Source organism: Alexandromys fortis, unplaced genomic scaffold (assembly GCF_014885135.2).
Source record: "Alexandromys fortis isolate MF-2015 unplaced genomic scaffold, M_Fortis_MF-2015_v1.1 scaffold_29, whole genome shotgun sequence".
Taxonomy (NCBI): domain Eukaryota; kingdom Metazoa; phylum Chordata; class Mammalia; order Rodentia; family Cricetidae; genus Alexandromys; species Alexandromys fortis.
Window position 1 is genome coordinate 20,709 of NW_026067891.1, and position 20,406 is coordinate 41,114.

Below are 20,406 nucleotides of genomic sequence, written 5' to 3' on the forward strand. Positions count from 1 at the left end.
TGCTGGGTCCATGGGTAGGTTGATCCCAAATTTCCTGAGAAACCTCCACACTGCTTTCCAGAGTGGTTGCACAAGTTTGCATTCCCACCAGCAATGGATGAGTGTACCCCTTTCTTCACAACCTCTCCAGCAAAGGCTATCATTGGTGTTTTTGATTTTCGCCATTCTGACAGGTGTAAGATGGTATCTTAAAGTTGTCTTGATTTGCATTTCCCTGATCGCTAAGGAAGTTGAGCATGACCTTAGGTGTCTTTTGGCATATTTCTGATTTTTTTAAGAATTTTATTTTTAACTGATAAATAAAACCAGGGAGATTGTGTATATTATCAACAAGTGCAATGTTTTGATATTTATAAGCGTTGTTCAGGTTTTATTCATGTTAAATAAGCCTTGTTTTCTTAATTTCTGTTGTTTTTGTTTTATTTTGGTTTTGGTAGTACTGAGGGTCAAATCCAAGGATCCTGTGCATGGTAAGCTGGCAGTTTACAAATGAGCTGCAATCCCAACTCAGCATTAAACACCTATCTCTTGTACATTTATAATATCCTCATGTAGCTCTTTTAAATGTACAATACACCATTATTGCATCATTAGCACATCAGGACTTCTTAACTCCTAACTGCACTAAATGCCTATTGGTAGGCTTCTTCCCTTCCCTTCCCCTCCTCCACAGGCCTCAGCCTCTCTCTGGTAAGCACTGTTACTACAACTTTTATAAAGTTCTTTCAGATATGAAGGAGTAGTCTATGTGCCCTTCTTTATTTCACTTAACATAAGGTTCTAGACAGAAACATTTGTGTTGTCACAAATGGCATTTCATTTCTTTTGATGTCCAAATATAACGTGCTGTGTATAAGTGTCGTACTTTCCCCGCGTTTCACGGGTGATCGGCTTGGTTGTTTCTTGGCTGTTCTGAGTAGTGCTGCAGTGAACACGGCAGTGACCTATCTGTTTCTTTCCTTTGGATGAGTCCCTGATAGTGGAATTGGTGGATTGTGTTCTTTCTTAAGTTTTTGAGTGATCTGCACACTGATTGGTTTTCATGACGACTGTACTCACTGTCCTACTAATAGTGGGCAAAGGTTCCCATTTGCCCGCACTGTCTTCAGCATTCATTATCTTTCCTCTTTGTGGACAGCCATCCTTAATATAATGAAATTATGTATCATTGCATTTTTTGTTTGATGTCATCCCATTTGCCTTCCTTTGATGCCTCAACTTTTAGTGTTAAGAGTCTTGTTTTCAAAAAAAAATCCTTAAAAAAATCCTTATTCAACTTTAATTTTAATTGAAAAGCTGTATTTAGAAAACATGTCTACAAGTAGCTGGAATCTTGAAGTGGGCACATTTCTGTGTGGCTGTGATACTCTAGATTCCTGCATTTTCTCATATTGAAACACTCCGGGGGAGATCAGTCAGCTATAGACACAAGAAGTTTTCGATAGTGACATTGTTATCCTTAGAGAATGTAATACTGATAATATTTTGGGGGAAATATCGATTGATTGCTACATCAACATAAATAGAATTTTTAAGATATGATCATATAAAAGTTTTATTTTGCACATAAAATGCATTGAACCTTGAAATAGTTCCAATGGAAAAACAACTAACCCTCTCCATGGTCATGGCCATATCACTTTCATATATTCAGCAGAATAAGTCACCAGAAAGACTAATAGCTAAAAGTTGAGAAAATGCAGCTAGAATGATTAAGGAGCTGAGTGGAATTGATTTCTAAGGAAAGATTAAAAGAACCATGTATGTATAACTTGGCTAAGTGACAACCAGAGCTGGAGGCAAAGAAAACTGTCTATAAATATTTGAAGAGTATAAACCAGGCATGCAAAACCCAACCTAGTGTGAGTTCTGAGTAGAAGCTTTCTACACTGAGTCTGGCCAGTCTGCCTCTTGCTGCTGCTGTGGAGAGCAGAGAGGTGGCCCTACACCCTTCGCTCTTCTGGACAGTCATTTATTTAGCAAACACACTGCTGAACCAAGGGCAAGACACACGTCAGGCTCCATGGGCCCTGCCTGGTCTCAAGGAAGTTGCAATTTTGTTTTCCATACGTCCAGTCATTAAAATGCTTAAAACACTGTATAGACCTCATTCTTTTAATGACCTTGTTTCATAGTGGAAGAAATGGAGAGACCAATGATAAAGAGTAGTACATGTAGATTTCCTGGAGATTGGCTTTGCCACCTATTCCTTCAGAACTTGATAATGGAAAAGGGTCAGGATTTCCTTTTTCATGGCGTCCTCACACAGTTTGTCTTTGTCTGTTGTAAACAACAGAAGAGCATATGAATCTGAATATAGTGCAGGCTATCCCAAAACACTTTCGTACTTAGCTGGTGTTTGGATAAGTAATACTCATATTGGTGCCAGAAGGACTCTGCCTTGCACAGTTTTTTTTTTGTTTGTTTGTTTGTTTCTTGAGACAGGGTTTCTCTGTGTAACAGCCCTGGCTGTCCTGGAACTCCTCTGTAGACCAGGCTGGCCTCAAATTCACAGAGATCCTCCTGTCTCTGCCTCCTGAGTGCTAGGATTAAAGTTGTGCACCACCACGCCTGACTTGCAATGCACACTTTTGAAGGCAGATTTACTTTTACTTACTATTGCTTAATGTAAACTGTGACAATAAAAATTTAAGTAAACATTTATAATTTGAATAAAAGAATTTCACTTTTTTCAAGTTAGATTTCTTTTAAATATCTGTCCCATAACAGTATAAATTATGAATTTATATTTTTCAGTTCAAAGTTTAGGGAAAAAATGTAATTGTTATATTCTAGTGCTTTTTTTCATACCTTTAATGAAACAGAAAGAGGCTATAATAGACATGTACCTAGCACATAGTAGGTACTCAACATAAGTCAGTTGTATCTGAGTTACAGGTTAAATTTAAAGCTGAAATAACTATCTGTATGGAACTTTATGCTGTTTGAAAAAATACCCCTTCCCTACTTAGCAGTGATTCTGTAAAATAGTGAGCAGGTAAGCATTGAGCAGTGATTTGTGCTGTAACTAGAGTTTCTGTGCCTTGTTAAGGACCAGAGTTATTCTTTCCATTGTAAGCTGAAATTCTTCAGAGTACTGACTTTATCTTTTTTATGACGTTTTAACACCAAACTCACTGTAGTTACTTAACTGGGTGCTTGTTCGATCACAAACAAGAAGGATCCATTATTGTGTCTGGTGGAATCAGCCCTGCCTACCACGGTCTCCCTGGAAATATCTTTTATCGTTGCTTCTACAACTGATGGCTACACACAGCCATTCTTGTGCTGGATTAGTCAGTGCCTGCTCCCTTTTTACACTGTTACTGCCTCTGTTTTTCTTGATATTGTTGAACGTGGTTTTGATTATTTGAGGCCTTGTCTCACAATCTAGGTTGAGGGTGCCATTGCTGTCAAAGATTTCTTATGTATAGATTAATAGTTTTCTCTTTGTGTTCACTGCTGTCAAAGATTTCTTATGTATAGATTAATAGTTTTCTCTTTGTGTTCACTGCCCCATGGAAACAAGGAAAAAAAATAGTCCTATACTCAAGAGTAGCACAGATCATGTATTAAATGAAAGAAACAAAAATAATGAGGACGAAAACCATTCTCAAAAAATAATAATGGTAAATTTTATAGCACTGATTCAGGGAGATAAGAATCAAGTAGGAAAAAACTGCCTAACCAAACTGCTTGCAGAAAAACTGGACGTGATTCCTGGCTTGAAATACAAAAAGTTCTAATTGAATCCTACAAAATGAATTGGATATTTTTATATAAGCCATGCACACTGGAGCAGTTAGAAGGGGAGAGAAATTGGGTGTCACATTAATTGGTATTTACTTTGAAATGCATTTTGGGTTATATTCAATAATTTGCACTTTGTATGAATTTAATTAGATGCTATGTGCCCCAGGTTGTATTTCAGATGAAAATGGGGGAGTTTTTGGCAATAACTATTGTACTATGTTATCAAACTGTTTTAAATAACTAGACAAAATGCTCACTTCTATGAAGGACAGAATTGGAATCATTTCATCATTATGATGATAATGTTTCAATGTGGAAACAATGTTAGCTATGTGCTATTTAAGTCCTCAGAAATTAGCAGAGGAGTACAGGAAGTCCCCTTGCAAGTAAATGCACATGTAGAAAGAAATGGGTGGTCGACCTCTGTGCTTGCAGGCTACCCCTTCAGGGAACCACTCCACAGCTCCCTGGGTTGTCTTACAATTAACTTGTTGATTTAATAAGCTAAAGGAAAGAGAGAACTTCCAACAATCTGTTCAGTGTAAAATATTTGAATAAACAAAAACTTCCTTATTGTTTAAATAGAAGTAAATTAGCTTGATAAACACTGAATGGGGAAGTGTAGAAAAAACTTAAAAGTAAGCTGTTTGTTTTGTGAAGTACCAAAAAGTAGTTGCAAATGTTTTTGCCACTAATAAACTTGGGATTGTTCAGTGTTAACAGTCATATCAAGTCATACATGAAGAAATTCTGACCCTGAACATTCAGAAGTATTTGGGTAGGATTTGGGTGAGCAGTACAATTCCTTGGGTATTTTAAATTGTAAAAACCAATATTTTTAAAAATGGTGTTTATGGATGTTAAGACAGTTCTGTCTTTAGAAGTGAGGGTGACACCACATGTGATTTCATGATTTGTAACAGGAATTGGCACTTGAAGATACTGCTGACCTAAAGGTGAGGAATTTTATGTAACAAGTTAACTACTTGTGTAACACGGAAAGAATGTTCTACCAATAGCAGCTAGAGGTCGATTTTTAGATACACAGAAAGGAACTTCCCTTGGTATTACATTGTATCTGTGTGTGCTTCTGAAACATCAAAGCCAACCCTGGTGGTCCATTTCTTTTAATAGGCCACGCCTACCTCAGCAAGGTCACATCACATTCCGAGAATGTGACCTTGCTTGTGGAATGGTGACTTGCTTGTGGAAATCAGAGGACTCTTGGAAATGGCCGTTTTCTTCCTCTGCCTTGTGTGCTTCAAGAGACTGAAGGCTATAGAGCTTGGTGGCGGGTTCTTTTATCTTTTCAGCCTTCTGCCTGCCCCTTCTTTATTAAAAATAGCCAACATTTATTTACAGATTTATATTTTGCAAACTACTTACACTTGTAATGTGCCTGACATATAAAAATAGTCACTTTGAATATGCTTTATATTTAATTCAGACTCGCATTCAGTAAGCTGTTTTCATGTACCTTATCCTATTTAACCTCTCAGCAGTCTGCATTAAGTCCATCATCCCATTGTTAATAGACTTAGAGATTCACTGACTTGCCCAAGGTAGCGTCAGAACTCATGTCTGTACCCACTCCTGCCAGATCATTCCTCAGCCCTCACCTTCTCAATCCAGGAAGAAATAAAACTTTTTCTTCTTTTTTATTTGAACTGTTTGGACCAAATGATTGATTCTTGGCTCGAGAACAGTGAGGGGAAAACAAGAGATTACTTTCTAGGAATCTATGAAGTGAACAGATTCACGTCTTTGGTTTTTCCTGGGTAGACAAATATGACAATTAGTCCAGTGAAGGTCAGATGAAATTTTAGATGGTGTTCTATGTCTAATAATTGGACAAAGCGGTTTTTCTTTTCATGGATTAAGGAACAGAAAAAAGTAGGCTTCTCAGGAAGACTTAGCAGGTGAGCGGCTTGACAAGGAATAGCTAATGTTCTCATAGGTGAAGAATGCATCACCATTTCACCTGTGTCCATGACTTGGCAGAGACTGCTTGGAAAGTAGACGTGGGAGAAGGGTGGGAGAGTGGGCAGTGGGGGTAAAAAGCAGCTGGAAATACTTAGAATCCATAATGAGATAATTAAGACTAATTAGCTGGCCCTGTAGGCAGAAAGCAGCCCATTAAGTCCAGATCCAGTTTTAATAATGTACCTGGCTTTGAGGGTAGAGTCCAGAGCTCCCTGGGGAATAGAATGCTCGGGGTGGAACTTGTAGGTTAGGTCTCTTACGAAAGGAACAGCAACTCTGCACTGGATAATGTGAGTATTGTGCTTTTCTAGAACTTCAGAGAGCCTCAGTTTTCTCATCTATTAAATGGAGATACTTAGAGGATTGCCATGCAAACTGAATGCCTACTAACTATTAACTAAGAAAGAAACACTTATTGAAAGTCATAAGCAAATCACCATGGACCTCAAAGTGAGGCAGTTTCACTACTCTTCCTGAGTCTGCTCTCCCCACTGATGACGCTTGCGATTCTAAAATACCCTGCCCTGCCTGAAGTCACAGTCATCTCAGGAGTGACCAGAGCTCCTAATCAGTTTACAAGGAAACTGGACTGGAGCCAGATTCAGTCCTTTTGAAGGACTAGCCAAGCACATTCCTTGAGTCCTCTGCTAAACAAAACTTGAGGACTGTCATCTTACAGCATTGGACTTAGCAGGACCCGTGGAGGTAGATGGACTGAGACCACGGATTCCGCTGGGATCACCCACAGCTGCTTGCCTTTAGTGGACTATTTTCTGTACTCACTCTTGTCTTATTCTTTTCCTAATTTACCTCAGTTTGGACTACCTTAACAGGCAAGTCTTTATGTACTGTGTTAAATTCTTATTACTTATATAACAGATTGCCACAACTTAATAATTTAAACAGTACAAAGATTATTTCATAGTTCTAGATGGCAGATGTCCAAAGTGGGTCTCATTGAGTTGAACTACGGCATTGGCGGTGCTGTGGTCTAGATAGTCTATCTTCCTGCTTCACAGCTTCTAGAGGTCCTTTCCCCACCCCTCACCCACCACCCCAGAGAACAGTTGGCCTGGGCTCATGGTGTTGTCCTTATGATTCTCTCCCACTTTTAAGGACTCTTAGGGCCAATTGGACTCATCTGAATAGTGCAAAATAATTTTTTTCTTCACTTGTTTTGACAGGGTCTTTTAAGTTGCTCAAACTGGACTAGAACTCTTGGTAATCCTCCTAAGAGCTGCGATTGAAAGTGTCTGTCACCATGCCAGGCAGATTTTCTATTTTAAAGACAGTCTTTAATTTGTCTTTATTAAATAACTCAAAATACTCACATGTTCCCATGTTAGAATTTTATCCATCATGCTGACATCACAAATGCCAGAGCATTTCATGATGTTTACCGTGCAGCATATACTTCGCAGCTGTTGGCTACCATCATTTATAATTACTGTAATTACTTGTTACTTGTCTCTCCTTGCCCACTTTACCAAGTCCCCAGTGATCCAGCCACTGTCTGCATTCAGATTTGAGGAACTCAAAAGATTGACAGTATGTCTGTATATATTTCAAGACAAGGAAGATAGACTCAGATTTTCTGTCGTGGCAGTGGTTTTCTTTTCTTTTTAGGATGTAGTGCATTAAAATTGGCTTTTCTTAAATGTAAAATCCAAGGGTATTCATCATATTTGGAGTATTTACAAGGTTGTATAACTACCACCATTATGTAATTCCAAAGCATTCTCATCACCAGCCCACCCCTTCTACTGACAGCCACTTAATTGTTTTCTGTCTCTATTTGTCCTACAGTGAACATTGACTATAAATGGAATTATAGCCTCTGTGTCTATCTTTAACTTAGTATAATAATTTTCAGGCTTATCCATGTCTTAGCATATATTGATACTTTCCCCGTTTTGATGGTTGAATATTTCTATGTGTGTACACACATACATATAACTCATCTACTCTTCGACTTAAATAAGCAGTTGAAATGTTCCTACCTTTGGCTATTATGAAAGAGTGCTGCTATAAAAATTTAGGTTTTGTTTAATTGAGACAGGGTCTCCTCTGCGCCCCAGATCTCCCTGGACATGGAGGTCCTCCTGCCTCTGCCTATGGAGTGCTTTGTTTACAAGTGCGCACGGTGCCGTCGGCTTACAAGTTGTGGTGGGTAACAGTGCCTCCAGCTGCTTGGAGTCCAATTCTGCAGCTCAGGAATAACTGCCAAGCCCTTGCACAGTGCCTGTCTCACCATATTGTACTGAAACTCATGGGATTCAGTTCTTAGCTCTCAGAGCAGGAATCAACTATTTTAAACTCACCGCCCCTCAAATTTGTTTTAGTGTGAGGTTGATTGCTTTGGGGGAGGTTTTGTTGGTTTAGTTTGGATTTTTTGAGGCAAGGTCACTTGGAAGCCAGTCTAGCCGCAAACTCATTATGTAGCTGAGAGTATCTTAAAACTCGTGATCTTCCTCTTAACATCTCACAAGTGTCCAAGGTTTGAAACTGCACACAACAATAAATAAAATGCACTAAAAATCAAGTATTTGGCCACCAACATATTAAGAAAGACCCTATTCTAAATGTATTCTCTCTAAAACATAAAAATAATATGGAACATATCATTGAAACATATAAAAATAATAATTTCTCTATTCAACCATACCCCCAGAAACCTAGAGAGGTGACTTGTTTGGTGATGTCCTAAAAGCCAAAAAAAAAAAATTATCTTTTCTTTTTATGGGTGATGAAGAACTTAAAATGTGTATTAATATAATAACTTACCTTTCATATTTGGAGATAGTTTGTTAATGAGCATTTTACCTATAAATCATATTAATTTTGTGACATACTAGAAAAAATGTCAACCTTATGATTCATAAGGTCCTGACATGTACATTTTACATAGTAAATATATGACTACATCCTTGAATTTAAAACTACCAGACAGCTCATATTTCTTCTTTTGCATCAGAACCAATAAATGGTACCTCTGTAGACAATACAGGGGAGAGGGACTCCTTAATGGATGCTGAAGCAAGTAACCAGTTTTCCAACTAAGGCAGTAAAACATAACCATGCCGTCACACAGGAAGAGCACAGCGCAATGGAGACCCTACTGATGGCCTCTCTCGGCATTGGCCTAGGGATTCTACTTTCCTCACCAGCACCAAGATGTTTTTTACTCTCTTCTGACTTTTCAACTCCAAATTCAAGATTCTGTGTCACTGACTTCACTCCATCCTTTTGATGCCTTCCACTCCATCAGAGATATTGGAGGAGTTAAAAGCAAACAGATCTCCGGCACTTATCAGCCGGGAAATATTTGGCAAGCTACATAATTCTTTTGGGCATCTCTGTTCCCATGTAAAAACTGAGATTGTATGATTTCATGGGATTTTGAGTTCCAACAGTTTGTTGAATATAGTAAGAGCCATGAGCATGTTCTTTGAATAAACTCAGGACTGACTTCATCCAGACACTATTCTAAATACTGGAGAGACAGCTGTCAGCAAAGCAGATCACGTTCCTCCCCAGAAAGGTTCTGTTCTCATAAAGGAGACAAATGATAACGTGTATAAAAGGTCCCAGCCAGTCACAGTAACTCCAGTAAGAACAGGAAAGCAGCTGCAGGATGACAGTGGAGGGAGTCGGTCACTTGAGACACAGTGGGCAGAAAGTGTGAAGATGTTATGGAGAGTCGCACTGCTGCTCACATTCCAACTGTATTTTTTGTTTGTTTTTTACATTATGAAATCTATGGGGTATTGTTTGTTGTTTGTGAAGACAGGGTTTCTGTGTGTAGCCCTGGCTGTCCTGGAATTCTCTCTGTAGATCAGGTTGCCATCAAACTCAGATTCACCTGCTTCTGCCTCCCAAGTGCTTGGATTAAAGGCAGTCGGCCACTGTCACTCAACTGAAATCTTTGTTTTTTAAAATTTGCATTAAAATTTAATTAAAATATAACTGTATCCCTTCCAATTTTCCTTTCTTTACAGACCCTTTCATGTCTCCTCTCTCAAACTCTCCTGTATCACTTCCCACTCCCTCTCAAACTGATGGCCTGTTTTTCTTTGACTGTTATTGTTAGACACATAAATCTATACACAAAGAACCTGCTGAGCCCATTTAGCATGGCATATATGGATATGAGTGAATGTTCTTAGGGCTGACCACTGAAGGGTCCCTTCCCTATAGAAGCTAATTCTCCCTGTCTCAGCAGTTATTAGTTGCCTACGGTTTTTTGTCTAGGGACGGGACCTAGTCAAATTGAGCCCTTCCCCATTATCATGTCTATTAATACTGTCATTACTCAGGTCTTATTTCGGCAGCCATATGATTGATGTGTCATGAGTGTACCTTCCCTGTTATTTCTGAGATTCAGTCTCCCTGGTCCTCTGGCTCCTACATCTCTATGCCCCTTCTTCCTCCATGTTTCCTGAGTCTTCGGTTCAGGAGTTGTTATAGCTATTTAGCCGAGCCCCCAAGCTCTGTTATCTCTGCATTATGCTCAGTTGTGATTTTCTGTAATGGTCTCCATTTACTGTAAAGAGGAGCTTGTTTGAACAGAGAAAGCTACACTCATCTGTGAGTACAAGGGTAAGCTTTGAAATGCAAATAGGGATTTTGCTGGTCTGGCGCAGTAGAATAGCAGGTTCTCTTCTAAGATCTGTGACCTCAGATTTCTAAGACAAGGAGTGGTTTCCTGCCTATTGAGTGGGCCTCAAGAATTGTGATTCGTGAAGTAGATGAAATCTGGAAGACTGTTTTATCTGTAGCTCAGAATATAAAGTTGGAATGCAGAAGCTCTGAATTTATGTTTGTTGTGAATAAACATCCCTTTGCGTTGGAAAAGTCTAAGCTTTGTTGCAGAGGCTTCATTCCCAGAGGAAGGGATTTATTGGGAAGGCAGTCGTGTGGTCGCACTTTTATTTAATTATCATAATCACCTCTCTACGTCCATGTTGACTCAAGACAAAAAAATGCTAATAGATGTCATTTATGAAGTGCCAGCAAGGGGAGGTACAGATGCTTCGTCATTTAATCCTCACAGCTAACTTTATGAAGTAAATATTGTGTCTCTTAATTACAAATGAGGACACTAAGGCTTAGATGCCAGACAGCTAACAGTGGCAGAGCCAGGACTGAAGCTTAGTTTCGGAGCATCCACTCAAGACTGGAAAGCCAGTCCCCTTCTGCCTGCAAGGATAATTATCGCTTTTTATTAATAATCACTTTTAGAAAACACTTTATCATAGGGGAAAATTGTTTTTAAATTCAATGTACATGTATAGTATGTACCTAGATCTGATAATGTTCACTTCTACTATTTGCTAGATTGGGGTTTTGTTTTTTCCTAGAGTCTTTTTTGTGTTTATTTTATGGTGGTAGTGTTTGAGCCCCTGTCTTTGATACAGCCTGGGCAATGTTGCTACTCTACCACTGAGCTACCTGCCCAGGCCTTTTTTTTCTTTTAATATCAAAAATTTTTTTTTTGTTTTTTTTTTAAAGAAAAAGAAAAAAAAAACTTTAGTTAAGGAGACAGAATACTTCAAGAGAAACCTCCTGAGCTCACAGAAGGTAAGGGATAGAGATTCCTTTCTGGACNTGGGCAATGTTGCTACTCTACCACTGAGCTACCTGCCCAGGCCTTTTTTTTCTTTTAATATCAAAAATTTTTTTTGTTTTTTTTTTTAAAGAAAAAGAAAAAAAAAACTTTAGTATAGCAGGTTTTCAAGTGGCTGGGCCTAGCATTGAAATCCTGATCCCACGCCCCTTCTTCCAAGTGCTAATCTTACAGACCTGGACCTTTAATCTGACCTGACCCAGAACTTTGGAAATTTGCTGAAACAAATGTTTTCCATTCAAATACAGTATTTCCCTAGTAACAGAAGGCACTGTTTCCAGAGCTAACACTGTAATACCAGAGCATATATGCCATCGGTGTATATGAAACATCTGTTTTTCATGTATTTTAGCATTTAATTGTAACACAAATGAATAATAAAAACCTAGAGACAGCTATTAGGGTTCAACCTAAAGATCAGAAAAGCAAAGTAGCCAAGCCACTAGAGAGCTCTTACCTATAAGAAACCCTGACTGAAAAGAGAACTAGTTCCTGGCTTATATTCCTCTCTAGTGCTAGGATTAAAGGCATGCACCATTACCACCTGACTTCTGTGGCAAACCAGTGTGACTACTGGGTCTAAAGATATGTACCCACTGCCTGGTCTGTTAGACTGACCAGTGTGGCTGTTTTTCTCTCTGATTAGCAAACAAGCTTTATTTATTAAAATACAAGTAAATTTCACTACATTTAATTCACTACAGAAACCTTAAAGATAGTTTCATCCTTATTTTGTAGATGAGGAAGCTGAGATTCAGTGGTTAGTAAGATACCCAAGGCTAAATAATCTGTGGCCAAGGTCAGATTCCTGAACCTGTGTACTGCAGAGCACTGCCTCATCGACTGGCACCCACACCGTAGCAGCAGGCCAAAGCTGGGGCCGAGATAAGTAGCCAGTGTAGGTTAGTAGTTAATATGCACATTATCAGTTTCTCTCCTTCAGTACAAGGAGCCTTGACCAAACAACGGTCATATCATGTACGTGCCTACAGTATTGATGGTATTATTAAATGTCTGCTTAAAAATCAGGGGGACATGAAACAGAAATAGGAAGGAGATAGAGCGCTTGTATAAGGCTTAGGAAGGGTGTGGCCATCTTTAGATGGCATCTTTGAATGCAAGCCTTGAAAATAACTTCTGTGACAAACGGTATTGGATATGAATGAAGAATGATATGATCACAAAGCCACATGACAGCAGAGATTATCAATTGGTCTGCCTTATTATTTACCCAAGATCTTGACCCATGATTAGAACACCAGGAAAGATTCTTTAACTTTTGTCATCTTTTTATGTTCTCTATTCTGTTGGACTCTAATGAGAAATTATATAAGTCTTAAGGGGAGAAGGAATCAGGAATCATAAAAAAAAAATTGATCAGGGTCAACCAGATCAGCTGCCATGGAAGAAGAGTCAAAAGACCCATCATTGATCACCTATGTGTTGGGGGAGGGGGCGTGGACTTCATCATCTGTACCAGGATGAATACATCCGTTTCTCTAGAGTTGACAGGCATCTGAGTCATATGGAAAGCTGCTACAACAGTTGCTGTTCTCTGGCCCAGCAATTATGACACAGTAGAGTGGGTCTGAAGTGGAGCCTGGAAGTTAGCATCTTATAAGCCCCAGCTTTAGCTCCTGCTTCTAGAGCAAGAACCAACCATTAAGGACCACTGGTCTCTTCTCTGAGATCATTTCCTACCAGATGCTGTATTTTAAAACCACCATTAGCACAGAAATCAGAAGATCTGAACCATATAGCGCTCTTCTAAGTGGCACCTTCAGCAAAACATCTAAGCTTTTTCTGTTGGCTCGTGAGCAAATGGTTTCCTGTGGCATAGGATGAATGAGAGGCCAATCTCATTTCAGAGAAACCAATTTCGAAAAGAATAGTATACAGATTTTTAGTGTGTGAAGATTCTGTTTTGACAGAATTCTTAAGGAAAATATAGTCTACCTTTCTATAAGAAATTTATGGGAAATACCTCATTTTATTCTTGTTTGTAATGAACAGGATCATAGAGAACAGTTGAATCTAAGTAAAGCATGAGGGGCCCCATCCTTTTGTCATTTATTGATAAGTTAATCTTTAAAGATTTGTATTTGTGTGTGTGTGTGTGTGTGTGTGTGTGTGTGTGTGTGTATTTGAGGGTGTTGGAGCTAGAGTTCCAGGCAGTTGTTAGTTGTCTGATGTCAGTGTTGGGAGCAGAACTCAGAGCCTCTGTAAGAGCAGCAGGTGCACTTAAATACTGAGCTAGTTATCTCTCCAGCCCCTGGAAGTTACGTTTTTAAAGAATGTAAATAAAAAAGAATAATAACTTAGAACTATCTGAGCACTTGAGTCTGTCAGCCCTTTGGGCCTTGGCACCAAAAGAGAGAAAAAGGGAAAGGGGGAGACTGTTATCTTTAAAGCCTTGAAAGTAGGGAAACTCGGGGGCTTCGAAGTGTAAAGATGGGTGGACATGCCTAAGGCATCAGTCAGTTAGAGCCAGAGTATTGTTGCTGTTACATTTGATATAAAGGACAGAGAAAAAACAAAATATTCAATTCAGTGAACCAAAGCGCCAATTGTGGCATGGGTGGGAATGCAGGCTGACCTCTTCACAGGGCATTTCCAAACCTGAATGAAATACTCAGTATTGAAGCTAATGCACATTAGCATACATTTTAAACCATAGTGACCCTTTTGTTCTATAGGTGAAGATGAGGATGAATTTGAGAATTTTATGCTGCCTCTCACGGTCTCCTTTGAAACAGTTTTGCAAATATTTAACAACAGCTTTAAACAAGAAGAAGTGAAGGTGAGTCTGTTTCCTCCCATGAAGAAATACAAGCATTCTTCCTCAGTGCCTTACCCCAGCAGAGAAGGTAGCTAGCAACATATCTGTCTGTTTGTGTATATGTGTGTCTCAGGCCCACATCTCTAAGTAATACGCTTGTGAGATAAACGTTAATAAAGTAAGCACTTTTCTAGTTCCAGATGCAAATGATATATGAGGTCAGCAGTGGCTTAAGACAGTCCGTTCATGGTAGGATGGTGCAGATTTGTCTCAGTGATGCTCACTGTGATAGCACAGTTCTCGGGGGCAAGCCACTTTAAACATTGCTGCCTCCCATCCACCCTGCTCTGTGTGTTCCACATATCCAGATAGAGACATGCACACATGCTAAAACCCTACATCTCTGAAGATTTTTTAAACAAGAATTTATATAAATCAGCACTTTATTAAATGGCTAGGCATATGTGTATAAATAGGAGCCGGCCTTGAAGTGTTGCATTCTTAAACTGAACAAAGTGATTAGGATAACTGATAGCTAAATAAGGCTTTATGTGCCTGTGGGAGCCATATTAGGATTGATTTGACAAGTCAGTTCAGCTGTGGCAACAGTCATAATATCTAAGACAACATTATGTTTTATTAGTAAAATCCTTAAGTGTAGCAAGCTGTTTGTGACAAAACAGCCCCATATTTTAACGTGGGGGGATGGGAAGCAGGCGCTTTGCCAAACAGAAATAGTGTCTCCCAAAATTATGCTGTATCAGAGCTATATTAAATAGATTGGCACTGATTATTATTTTTAAAAATAATAAATGCAGTCCAGAGAAGTAGGACCCTTGTTGGTGATGCCCTAGTCACATATTATTGTTGTTTGAAATAGGTTGAAATATTAACCATCATTTCATGGCTTCTCTTCTCTTGCTCCTTTCCCTCCTCCCACGCTTATTCTTTCTCTCATATACATACACACACACACACACAAATACCATGAAACCAATTAGAAAAGAGATGGCCTTTACTGATATTTATATAATTCTTCTGTGAAACAAAGATTACCTAAATGCTATACCTTTTACGTTAAAATGGAGTTCTTGAACTAGATGTTTATCAGGATAACATAGTCATGAAATTTTAAAAAGTTAATAAGATCTTAATTTTTCTTTGTTTATATGGTCTTCCTGAATTCTTTGTCCGTTCCTAGCCAAACTAACTATATTTTTTAGATGTTGTCCAAATGTTTCTGACCAACAGAATATTTGCAGCTTTTAAGTAGCCCTTGCTGCCCCTTATCAAAAAGATTTGGTGAGGTTAAAAACTGCCATCTTTATAAAAATTTTATTTGTCTCATTTGAAGATTTCATTATATTCTAAGCCTGTTTGGATGTAATTCCATCTAGTTTGATAGAAACCATCTTCCTAGAGTCATTTTTAATGGAGTTCCAGTGATATATCCCTAAACTAGCAAGTTCTTAACGACCCTGGAAAGTGACTGCTTGATTACACTTTAACGGTATTTGCAAATAAAATCACAAGTAATTAAGGGGAAATCTCCAGGCTTTTGAGCAAGTTTGATGCATGATAACTGCCTGATTCAGCTTCATCTAGAGTAATGCTGTGTAGGCAACAGCTACTGAGATCAATAGCAACGTAATGATAGTGGCAGAATTAAGTGAGTAACCTGAGAACTGTGCCTCAGAATGCATGCAGCTGCCACGAACCAAGGCCACACAGTGCACTCCGTGCTTCCGTCCTAAATGTTCATCAAAAGACGCCCTGCAGGAAAATGGAGTTAGATGCTCTTTATTGCTGATCGTGTCTCTTGCCACATTTATCAGGGAAATTGGATTAGCAGTTGGCAGCTGCAGGTAGACAAGATTCTGCAGTGATTAAATATGCAGCTTGGCTGCATTTGTTGTGACAGACCTTTAGTAAATTCTACTGTAAGCACCATCTGTCTAATTTGTATGAAGAGAACTTGGTGCTTAAAGCTACCAATAAGGAGCGAAATCTGTTGCTTTATCATAAACAAAACTTTTGTACTAAATGCTCTTAAATGTAATTTATTAGGTTAAGGCTATTTTTTCTATCATGGTGAATAAATAATACATGCAAAGGTGCTTTCAGGTACTTCATTTTACAAGTACTAGAGATGAAAACAGTTCTGTTTTGTTCTCCAATAAAGTATTTAGTATTCCAAACCACAGGAGGTGATGCTGTTAAAATATCTTTATGAAAATGCTGCAGGACTGCCAGATTCATTTAATTTGCAACCCTTACCAGGATCGTCTAAATCCCCGTGTATAGATATTCTTCAATGCAGATATTAGGACCTGTGTTGCCAAACTGAAATACTGTGAGGAAAAGAAATGCTGAAAAGCCCTTATTTATAACTTTGTTTTCTTTACTTAGTCCTAGTAAAATTGAAGCGAATGTTGAATTTTTGTTTTGAGAATTTTTGTTTGGGTTTTTTTTTTCTTTCCAAAGTCAAAGGGAAAGAAACAAACAAACAGAAATCGTAATACTGGAGTATTATTTCAAAACGTTTCTTGCCTCCCATCCCCCGTCATTTTATCCATAGTAAGATATAGTGTGCCGTTACCGTGGTCCATGCATATTTCTCCATTCAGCCATGACGTCACGGGTGTTAAGAAAAATGAATGAAAACTTCTCAGAGGAAGAGGAGCAGTTAAATAGGAACCTGCTATCTTTAGTCCCTTCGTAAAAACTCCCCGATGTTAAATTATTTAAAATCCTTGATTTTCAGCATGCGCACATTAAAAGTTTTCGCACTAAGTGCCAAATGTTGCAAACAGCACTTTAACAGAATGATTTTGCTTTGATCCCTGTAGCAGTTCCTGAATAATTTATCACAGGTTATTGCCTTAATTCTGGAGAGGGATAGAGCAATAAAGGCAGATGAAAACACTCCAGTTGAAACACCTTGGGGCCTGCTCATTCCTCTGACACGGCTCTTTTGTTGGAACTATTTAGAGGTTATTAAGATGTGTCTCCAGAATTAAGAGTATGCTGTAAGGATGAAGACAGCCATCTTAATTCTAAAGACAAAGCACAATGACCCTTCACCTTCTTTTTCTTTGTTGTTATTATATAGTAGAATTATGAGGATAATATTATAGCTGCCCCAGTAGTGCCACTACAGTAAAGGGTCTGTCAGACTTCCCATTAGAAACCCTGTTTGGGGGTCAGGGTGGAAGGAGCTGCGTTTCAGCTGTTTCCCAGCCCATCCGTCTCACACTTGGCACACAGACAACAGTTTACCATGCCGCGGACTGAAAGCTCTCAGCAGTTTCTTCTTGGACTCTCCAAAAAGGAGTCCATAGGATCAGATCACTAGACCTAACCACTCCTCAAATGTACCTCAAGAAAATTATTGGAACTCATCACCTTTTAGATTTTTCGCTTCCCGAAGATTCTGGGTTATTTGCTAGCTAGTGTGAGCTCCTGCTTAAGGCTGTCTGTCTTGTTCCCGAGCTGAGTACTGAGAAAATTCTCCTGTAGCCTTGTTTATTTATCTGTGTAGATTCTATGCTGCCTTGAGAGGACTGCTACTTTTTTATTAATATAATGAATCTGTTTCTTACATTAACACTACACTGTAGTTCTATCTAAAACTTATGCTTAATTTGTTAAATGCTGCCTCTGCTCTAAAGTAACATTTTCAAAGAAGGGAAACATTAGTATAATTTTATGGCCACATTTTACTGTATTAAAAAAGACCATAAATTCGCTTAACTAGAACCTTTGTATCAACTTGGCACCTTCAAAGAAGAAAAATTCTGACCAAATAAAAATAATCTTTTGTATAATGACATTTTATAAAAAAGCCCTTTCTTTGTACAAGGCATAAAGTAAAATTCGTGGTTCTTGTTCACTAATTTAGAATTGAATAATGGATATCTTATGTGTATATGGAAGCTTGAAATTACCTGACGAGTAGTCTGTATAAGTGTACATAATAAAAATAGGAATTTTCAAAACTGCTGTAATAGATTGGAAAGCCAAGTAGAGTCTGTAGGCTAGCATAGATGGCAGCCGGCGTGAGGGCGCTCAGAGGGGCGCCAGAGATGATGGATTCTGTTCTGGAGGCTGCAAGGAAGGAAGAAAGCTGAGAAAGACCAGGTCTATTTGGTGAGAGAAAAAACTGAATAGTAAGCAGTTTTTAAAAAATAATAGTAACATGAGATAATCGTGAAGAGGCCTGACAATTATAGAAACGCAAGAGCTGGTCATGTTATGGGGAAAAGCTAAATGAGTCATTCTGAACAGCAAAGATTGAAATTAGGAGTGTTCATATGCAGCACTTCGGGTTCCCATCATCCTATAAACGGTTAGAAATAGAAATCGAGCAATCCCCTGGACAACATCCAGGTACATTGAGTCTCCTGTTAGGAAGGAGGAGCAGGATGTCCGACTGCTTGCTGTGGTTTGGTTCACTGAAATGCCCTCTGTAATGAAGACAGTCAAAACTGATTGCCTACTAGACAGCTTTCCACTCATTACCAAGGTCAGTCTGTAAAGATCCCGAGACCGTTTTCTGCCTTAGCATTTCTACTGAAGCAGTATATTCAGAAGTCACAGTTGTGTATCTCAACTATCACACCTCCTTGTTGGGCAATTATGTTTATTTGTGCTCTTTGTTCTGACATTCTAGCATCTGTTCACGGGTTTTCTTTTCTCAATCATCATCTTAAGGACAGCTTAATTAAGAGTCCAGAGTATGAGTCAGATCTTTTTTATTTATATCAAGGAGGTTTGGTTTGGCTTCCTCCGTCCCTTTTGAAACCATTTGTGAACCACACTTTCTGTTTTTCAGGCAATTGCTAGGCATTTTTGCACACAAATGTATTTCTCACAACAGGTCTGTTGAATGGCCGTAATTATAATTAGCTCCCTTGATAGATGAAGAAACTAAAACTCATGAATTGCCTTGCCTTTCAGAGTTAAACAAAACTAGAGTTCAATTTCAGAGTCTTGTGACATTAAATTCAGAACTTTTTTCCTTATGTCATTTGCTAACTTGAACAATATGGCTGCCTTTCTGGGTGTATCATGATGCTATAGGTCACCCGGCCAGTTTGAGCTTGTCCTGAGTTATTGCAACTTTTCTTTGGGGAACTTTATATGCCAGTGCTAGGGCAGACTGAATTGAATAGTGAGGTTGATTTTAGTCAAGCCAGTTGGTTGGTTGAAATTTGCTATTAAATAATGTCTACACTATATACCTCTTGTGAAATTATGAATCCTGATTTTTTTTTCAAATTTGGCAGTGTTCAGATAAAAAGTATATTGAGTCTCAATGTTTCTGTGCTCCTGGAATTACAACTTAGCTCAGGTTATAAGAAGCAATGTGGAATTGGTCAGCAGATTGATGGTCTGTTTATTAAAGCGGCTATGGTTTTCTATGGAAAGAGATCTGAGCGAGACATTTTAGCTAATGAATCAGAATCAGATATGTGGTCATTATTGCCTGATTATTACTCCATCTGCTCTGCGCTAACGTGAAAATCAATTACTGTGTCTCTTTCCCACTGACAGCGTATGTTGATCGGGCTGGCGAGAGATCTTCGAGGGATTGCCTTTGCACTGAACACAAAGACCAGCTACACCATGCTGTTTGACTGGATGTATCCTTATTACACTGTGACAATCCCAGCTCTGCGCACAGAGGGATGCCAGGCCCCTCTCTTTCGTTTAATAGTGTGGCACAGTAGGGAAGAGGAAACAAAGCTAAATGAACTAATGTGTAATCAGCTAAAAATTACAGCACAGTGGCAGCGGTGCAGATAACTGAGCACAGCACTCAGAGACCCGGCTCAAGGAGGTCACTCTTTTCGTAGATACCATTAAATATTGACAACTTAAAAATCACTTCCCTCAAATGATTGTTTATGTTGGGGCTGCAGGCATCATGTAGCTAGTATCTGTACTTGTGATCAGTGATTTGAACCATGTGGTATTTTCTGAGGTGATTAGAAGTCTCTGCTCCATCTCAATTAGCAGGACTAAGAAGGTTACTTTATCTTTTTGAGATTTTACTCATAATGCTACAGTTGGTCATCTGATGAGGATGTTAGTGATCATGGAGGCAGCGGGATAAATGGTCAGGATTTGTCATTGGCTATAAAATTTGAATTTGCCATTACTAAATCGTAGTATAGATGGGAGTAGGGGGAAGCCCTATATAGAAATGCTTCATCGCATAAGAATAAAAAGAGACAGATGAGGTTTGAAATCCCAGCTCTTC

The 20,406-nt window shown here is 38.8% G+C and overlaps 1 protein-coding gene across 1 annotated transcript in view; it reads left to right on the forward strand.

Annotated features, from left to right (window-relative positions):
* The window catches only part of LOC126494691 (ran-binding protein 17-like), a 115,021-nt gene that overhangs the window by 16,751 nt on the left and 77,864 nt on the right, over positions 1-20,406 (forward strand). The window contains exons 5-6 of the mRNA XM_050132137.1: positions 14,059-14,162; positions 19,698-19,786. Of these exons, the coding sequence (XP_049988094.1) occupies positions 14,059-14,162; positions 19,698-19,786 (193 nt within the window). The remainder of the gene's footprint in view (positions 1-14,058; positions 14,163-19,697; positions 19,787-20,406) is intronic.